This window comes from Trachymyrmex cornetzi, unplaced genomic scaffold (assembly GCF_001594075.2).
Source record: "Trachymyrmex cornetzi isolate Tcor2-1 unplaced genomic scaffold, Tcor1.1 scaffold348, whole genome shotgun sequence".
Lineage (NCBI taxonomy): Eukaryota > Metazoa > Arthropoda > Insecta > Hymenoptera > Formicidae > Trachymyrmex > Trachymyrmex cornetzi.
Genome location: NW_017298193.1, coordinates 207,047 through 215,421, shown reverse-complemented (window position 1 = coordinate 215,421; position 8,375 = coordinate 207,047). Strand labels below are relative to the sequence as shown.

The following is an 8,375-nucleotide window of genomic DNA, read 5'->3' as shown; positions in this document are numbered from 1 at the left end:
TCTCTCTCTCTCTCTCTCTCTCTCTCTCTCTCTCTCTCTCTCTCTCTCTCTCAAACTAGCATTTTTAATTTTATAAGAGATATAAGATAGTAAGATGTAATTTAAATATAAATAGCATGTATCACATAAGTAATTCTTAACATTCTCAGGAAAATTTATTTTTTACTCTCAGGAAAATTCTCTTTTTTCAAACTGACTTATTATTTTCTTATTTTTTTGAATTAAAAAATTAAATAAATTTATACGTGTGACATATTTTTTCGCATTAGTTACTACTATACACGAAGTTACAATATTGTAAAAACATAACATAAACATTAGCTATCTTAATTAGTAAAATATTTATTGTTAAGAAATATCATATTTTTGATGATATATATAGGATATTTTATTGATCAAAATACTAAAATTATACTTTTGTACTTGAATATTTTTTTATATAATAGCTTTTAGAACGCATCGATGTGAAATAGCGCAACGAAATTTGGTGTGAGTAAAAACATCACTGTTTTATGTTGCAGATACATTCGCATGTGTCACAGCCAGATTAAAACTAGGTCCCAGAGGGCCTAGCATGGGCCACTATGAATCCGCCCGCTGCCAGCAAATCGAGCACTCGCGGCTCTGGATACCACCAAAAGGCTTTAGCTGAGATTCGCAACTCATTACTACCATTTGCGAATATTGGCGGGGCTGGTGAGGTGGGTTCCAGCGCCGCTAGCACTATCTCAACCGTATCCACGACCAGTGGCATTAGTTCTGCCTCAGGTCTCAGCGGGCTCTCTGGCGCCTCCGGTTCTACCGCTGATAAAGCGGATCAACGACAAGCGTTAGGACAACTACTAGCTATGGGATATTCGGAGGTAAAACGAGTAACAGCTTTGTTCTTACAGAGATCAATTAATTATCGGATGTATCTTTTATTTTACTCGCGTTTAGTGCATTCAGAGTTTTTGCTCTTTCTTTATCTCTAAAATAACATTCATTTCGTTTCAGAAAAATGCTATGAATTGCAAATAAAACGAATGGATATATTAACAAAAAGATAAAGACTTAGATATCAATGACTTATCATCGCAATTGCTCTTGTAGGAAATAGGATTGCGTGCCTTGAAATTTGCGGGATGGCGATTGGATGCGGCAATAGAGTATTTGAAGCAAGCTCAAGGAGAATCTCTAAATGGGCTCGGCAAACTCAATACCAAACTTATCAGGAAGCCGAGTCTCGAGAGGGAATTGAACCTGCAACGTGGCAGTCCTGCATTGGACAGTGGAGCAGGTAGCTCACGATCCGATAGTCCACGTCTCACGGAACTCAGCACGCATCCACAGTTGAGTCGCCAGTACTCGCCCAGTAATTTCGTGGATCGCGAACCGCCGCCGCCGCCGCCACCTCGATGCAGTTCCACACCACCGCCACCACCGCCACCTCACGCACCATACAGTCAGTCCAATGTGCCTTCCAATATGCAGCAGATGCTCAAGCGAATGTCACCTGCGCCGGTCGTGCCGACGAGATCGACAACAACGGCACCCGGCACGGCCGGCGCCACATCAACGTCAGTAAATCCACCGCAACGCGGCACTAGTCCGGTGGCGAACGCCAACAATTCGAGCAGCCGTCAGCCGATGATTGTACAAAATGGTCCGCAGGTGCAGCAGCAACTGACACAGCAAATGCAAGCTCTCAGTATTTATCAGACGAGCAATAATAATGCAAATACCCAAGTCGAACCTCCGCCACCGTATCCTATAGTTCCGTCCTCATCGTCCGGTCAGTCAGTACAGCCGCCTTCTTACAGCGTTTCTATGCAAAATCGGCAGAGCCCTACACAGTCACAGCAGGATTATCGTAAAAGTCCATCATCGGGCATCTACTCAGGTCCGACATCTACTGGTACACCCAGTCCCATCACCGTATCTACGATATCACCTAGTACTACGCAGACGTCGATGGCACGGCCGACACCGTTACAAGCATGGGGTGCGCGACAGGCGAAGACGCAGCCACCAATTATCATGCAATCGGTGAAAAGTACACAAGTGCAAAAACCAGTGCTGCAGACTGCTATCGCTCCCACGGCACCTCAGTCAATCTCCACCACTAGTAACACGCCGCCTCCGCCTCCCTCTTACGCGTCATCCATTCAGCAGAAGCAGCAACAACCACCGCCCGCTTATCCGCCTGTGAATAACTCGTCACCCGTTGGTATACCGACGACAGAACCACCGAGTTACGCCACGACGATGCAAGCGTTAGCGGCGCAGCGCGGTATGCATCATCCGTTGCCGCCACCACCTTACAGCACCCCTACTGAAGACACTGCAATTATTTCCTCCACGATAGAGAGTGGCAGTGCATCGCGAACGTCTCCCGTTGCCCATCATCCGCCACTTCAGAGGAAATATTCGCCGGCTGATAACTGTCAACACACGATGGATGCGCCACCATTGCCACCGGTTGCCTCGACTTCCGTATCCACAAGGAACAACAATAACAATCATTCGTCCTTGCTCGAGGGCACTGTTGTTAGTACCAAGAGTGGTAATGGCACCAAAGGTGACGGCAGTGGTGGTACACCCTCGTCCTATAAAATTAAGCATCAATCTCCCATACCCGAGCGCAAGACCATGAGTATAGAGAAGGAAGAGGAGCGCAGGGATTGTAAGGTCAGAAATTACTCTCCCCAGGCTTTTAAATTCTTCATGGAGCAACACGTAGAGAATATACTCAAGTCGCACAAGCAGCGACTGTATCGACGTATGCAATTGGAGACAGAGATGGCGAAGATCGGTCTGAGTGCAGAAGCGCAATGCATGATGAGGAAAATGTTGTCGCAAAAGGAATCCAACTACATTAGACTAAAACGGGCGAAAATGGATAAATCGATGTTCACGAAGATCAAGCCGATTGGCGTTGGTGCATTCGGCGAAGTCACACTCGTGAGAAAGCTCGACACCAACCAGTTTTATGCGATGAAAACTTTGAGGAAAGCCGACGTACTAAATCGCAATCAAGTTGCTCATGTAAAGGCCGAGCGTGATATATTGGCGGAAGCTGATAATGAGTGGGTCGTCAAGCTCTATTACTCATTTCAGGATAAGGATAATTTGTATTTTGTAATGGATTATATACCTGGCGGAGACTTGATGTCACTACTTATTAAACTCGGCATCTTCAAGGAGTCATTGGCGAGATTCTATATCGCCGAGCTCACGTGCGCAGTTGAAAGTGTTCACAAGATGGGATTCATTCATAGGGACATTAAACCGGATAACATTTTAATCGATCGCGATGGACATATCAAATTGACTGACTTTGGCCTCTGCACAGGATTTCGTTGGACTCACAATTCTAAATATTACCAACAAAACGGTAAGAAATTTTCAACCATTTCTATATTCGAATTTAGGTGTTGCATTTAAAATAGACTCAAAGCTAGGGGTATTTGCTTTTAAATTTAAATTTTGTTTCTTTCTGAAAATACTAGATCTATTCATGTTGCTTACAATTGTAAAAAAATTTTACATTTAAAACGAGATAAATATATATTCGGATATTGAAGAGAAAGCAAAAATTCAATTTTGATCTTCAGTATGATGAATCTTCATCGAAAATAAATTTTGTCGTATTCGAACGTTTTGTTAAATGGGCCTCTTAATAGTACTTTTTAATATTTTTTTTATATACTGTATTTTTTAATACTAAAGGGAACCCGTATTAACCATACAAGAAAATTGGAATCCGATATGAGTCATATATAACCTATAAAAGTATATAGGTTCTATAGGTATAATAATATAATTAATAAAATAATTAATAATAGATAGTTTTTGAGCTATAATATCAAAAATGTTTTATGTATGAGCGATAAATATTACATTATTTTATTATATTCTTGTGTTTCGTGAATTTAAAAAAATTTAGGTGACACTAGAAGACAATATATAACAGAAAAGAATAGTTTACTGATATTATATATTATATTTGTAGTGAGTCTTCTCTTTACTATCCTATAGATTTCGCGGCTCTCAATTGAATACAAAAATAGATATCACGAGATAAATCATGGAATCTCTATTTTTTATTAATTTTCAGTGTTTATTTACGTTGCTTGTATTCCAATTTATTTCACAAAATTACATTAAAAATATTTCATCTGGAATTTTAAACAAAAATATCTGAAAAATCTGAGAACTCTCAGGAAATGTTGTGATAAGATTTTAGTTAACGCTTTAAAAATGTATTTTAAGATGTATAAAATAAATTAATATGTCTTTTTGCGATTCAAGGCCATGGTAAACAAGACTCAATGGATCCAGCTGATGATTGGAACAACGAATGTCAATGCATACAGTTAAAGCCATTAGAACGTAGAAGACACAGGGAACATCAGAGATGCTTAGCACATTCTCTGGTTGGAACACCGAATTATATTGCGCCGGAAGTCCTACAACGTACAGGATATACACAGTTATGTGATTGGTGGAGTGTAGGAGTAATCTTGTATGAAATGTTAGTTGGTTCTCCACCATTTCTTGCCAATTCTCCTGCTGAAACTCAATATAAGGTATATGTAATTCTTTATTATAATATCTATACTAATAATAACAAAGTATTATACAAAGATGATTGTTCATTTTAAACATCTTTAAAAAAATTCAATATTTAAATTATGAAATATTTAAAACATATTAAGGAATTCTTTTTATCTTTGGAAATCTAATAAAAAGACATTTTTAAGAATCTCTTTTGAAAAGTCTATGCAGTTCTTCATAGATTTTTTTAGATTTATTGTATAACATATATATTAAATTATTTTCAGTAAAGCTTGGTTTATGTATGTTCATTTCGTAGTTATTAACTTCAAATAAGACACTATAAAATCGCGATATGCATGAAACTTCAGTTCTGAATGATCTGAAACAAAGAATCTCGTACAAATCTTATGGAAAATGTGTTTCGAAAAGTAAAATAATCTCAGGAGGTATCCTTTATGTTACGATCTTCACGGGATATCCTGTATATATAACTCCTTGTTCCTTTTTTGTTTGGTTATATCGATATCGTTTACAAACTGAACTTGTTTGGTCGCATGCGAAATTGGATTTAGTACATTCAAAACTCATGTCTTCGATTCGCATTTGGTGCCAAACTCGATCATTTGTCACCATTGTTTCAGGTTTTCAGATGGTTGAACATCCATTAGCGTTTTGCGACACTCCCCCCTTCTTTGTAATTGTTTATATTTAAATCCAGAATTCAATATCGGCAACCCATTTTTATTCTTCACTATCATATTCTATTCATCGTACTTTTAAATATCGAGTTGGTTTTCCTTATACAAGAGCAAAATATTTTGATCTTCTACTTCTAACGATATTCATTTCTCTTCTTTTATTTTTTTCTTCAGAATAGCTACCTTTCTCTATATTGCTTCACATTTTTAGCTTAGTGCATTTATTGAGTGTTATGAAGCTTGAAAGTTTTTTTCTTTATTTCTATGCAGGTTATTAACTGGGAGACAACTCTTCATATACCGAAACAGGCAAATCTTTCACCGGAAAGTATGGATTTGATCTTGAAACTTTGTGTTGGCGCTGATCGTCGTTTAGGTAAAAACGCGAATGAGGTGAAAAATCATCCATTCTTCGCGAGTATCGACTTCGAGAAAGGATTACGGCGCCAAATGGCCCCGCATATACCTCGTATTGAATATCCAACTGATACGAGCAATTTTGATCCTGTGGATCCCGATAAACTGCGCAATTCTGAATCGTCAGACTCGAACAAATCGGACGAATTGCTGGATAACGGGAAGCCGTTTCACGGTTTCTTTGAATTTACGTTCAGGCGTTTTTTCGACGACGGCGGCGGTCCCGCGTATCCTAGTCGTATCAGCTTGGACGACAATGACAATCAAGGTCCCGTCTATGTATGACATTAGGTTAAATTTATGATTTACGGACACTTCGTCGTCTGCCATTTCCCTATTTCGACACTTGTCCGTCGACGCGGTTCTGTTATTTCATTAAGATTTGATTTCGTCTTACGTGATGATTCTCTGTCTAATATCTTCTATAATAGTTTCTTGAACTATAAATTTATGAATCTGAATAATAACGAAATGTTCTTTTTCTTTGATAATGGATTGTAATGGTCACAATACTAATTAAGAATCCAAAGAGGTTTTAGTGTATTTCTATAATTTTTTAATTTTTCTTCATAAAAGATTTATTAAATAAAGTAGTTTACGATAAGCATGTTCATAAGAAATAGAACATTATTTCTTTCTTCTCTTTATTAGACACTAAATTCTTAAAAGGACAAAGAGTGACGAATCAAGTAATTTTAAATTTGTTTTTAAAATTTGTTTTTTATTAATTATTTCATTAAAATAATGTTTATTTTTTCACTTAAAGTAACTGTTTTTCGGCAAATTAATTATTTATAAAATTGTTAAAATTTTAATTATAAGTTAATCAAAGTGCTAAATTGTGTAATTAAAAGGAATTGACTATTTAAAAGCTAAAATATTTCAATTAAAATGACTTAACGCATGTATATATTTGTACATACCAAGCTGAGATTAACGTTTTTATTTGTATTGTATTTTTAAGATTTTTATTAAAAATCATCTAAATTTTGGAAGACCGATATACGGATATATTAGAAACGAATTAAAAATTTATTGACATTTAGCTTTAAAAATATAACTGTAAAAAAAGTATGTAACATATGATGAAGCTCAACTTAAAAATAATTCAAATTATAAAGATCTGACAAGCATGTATATTTTCCATGCAGACATGTGCAGATGACAATCGTTGTAACGACAATATACATTAGTACATGTTTAATAGCATATGATGAATGTCTCTCAGAAATCTAATGGATTATATATCGCTAAAACAGCTATGAAAGAAAAGATAAAATTAAATGGTTTTAGCTACCTTAACTTTGTACGTTACTATTGTTCTTTAATATGCATGCATACATGCATGTAACTGCAAAATGCAATTTCATCTTTTTCTTAAATAAAACTTCACGTTTTAAAACATTACGTGATGCAGTTTCATATTTTTTATAAAAAAAAGGTATATAGTATTTTTAGAAAAAAGCATAGTTTATTATAGCAGTTATTTTAATTTGAAATTTATTATTTGTATATTTTAACACTTTCATGTATTGTTTTATTTAAGTTGTAAGAGATATGTAAGAATACAAAATGTTTCGTTCCAGAGATGCGTAATCGATAACCATTCAGAAAATTAACTCAAAATGTTATAAGCCAATACAGAATCGCTATTAAAAATTTATCACTAATAAGAAATTTGTCTCAAAATTATATTATATGCGCAACAAAACATCTTGTATTCTTACATAATGAGAAATACTTGTATGGATCATATTAATTTCTCGTTTTTGTTTATAAGTATGAATAAAAGTAGAGCGTACATGTAAGATATGAAAAATATACAAATAATATTATACATCAATAATGTTTTATCAAACCGTATAAAAGCATATTGTTTGCAAATATCGAGAAAGTGGATTTATTATTTATATTTATTATGTAATCAAAATTTTGACGATGCAATAAGACTATATTATCATCTCTGCTAGAAAATAACAAACACAAAATACGTTTTCATATGTAGGAAAATATTCCAGTGTAATAGAAACGAAGTAACCTGGATTTTTAATCTCAAGATGGGGATGTATGTATAAATGGTGGTATTGCATCGTTCTCAAAAGGACAGAAATCTCTAAGTAGAAATGATAAATAAACCTAAAACTTTCTGCCGGATAGAAATAAAGCGGTATATATTACAGAGAAACAAATAGTTATTGAGCGCAGTTGATATTTTACGCATGCATAATGATCCTTTTATTCTATACATACATAACGCATGCCATGAAATAAGTGATGTAATGGAAGAACAGTAAAAGAAAACGTTAAAAACAGAGAAAATTTGAGATTATGAGTATTAAAAATGTGCTATAAGAATAGAAAAAATATAGACTGCACACATTCGGAGAATATAACAAAGATTACTGTGTTAGGTGGATGATTAAATATCATATATATAAAACAAAGAAATGTTGATAGGCAAATGTTAATGGGGAAATAGCAGATGACAATGATCAAACTTAAAGACTTCGTCAGTCTTGTCCATATAAAAATAATTGATCTTTATCATTTTTCTATTTGAGAGATACATACAAAAAAAGAAATCTATTTTTAAATGCGTGTTGTGACTTATTTTTGCGTTACTAAAAGTCATCTACCAAATTTATGGAAAAATTTACATTAAAATTGCAAGAAGGTTAAAGATGAAATTTCCGTCTGTCGTAGTACGTATGGAAAGGT

The 8,375-nt window shown here is 35.2% G+C and overlaps 1 protein-coding gene across 2 annotated transcripts in view; it reads left to right on the top strand.

Annotated features, from left to right (window-relative positions):
- Window positions 1-6,013, top strand: part of wts (serine/threonine-protein kinase warts) — a 10,956-nt gene extending 4,943 nt beyond the window's left edge. For both annotated transcript variants that reach the window (XM_018510734.1, XM_018510733.1), the window contains exons 2-5: window positions 522-863; window positions 1,093-3,376; window positions 4,294-4,571; window positions 5,511-6,013. In XM_018510734.1, the coding sequence (XP_018366236.1) occupies window positions 585-863; window positions 1,093-3,376; window positions 4,294-4,571; window positions 5,511-5,942 (3,273 nt within the window). In that variant the 5' untranslated portion in view covers window positions 522-584 and the 3' untranslated portion in view covers window positions 5,943-6,013. The remainder of the gene's footprint in view (window positions 1-521; window positions 864-1,092; window positions 3,377-4,293; window positions 4,572-5,510) is intronic.
- Window positions 6,014-8,375: the final 2,362 nt, after the last annotated feature.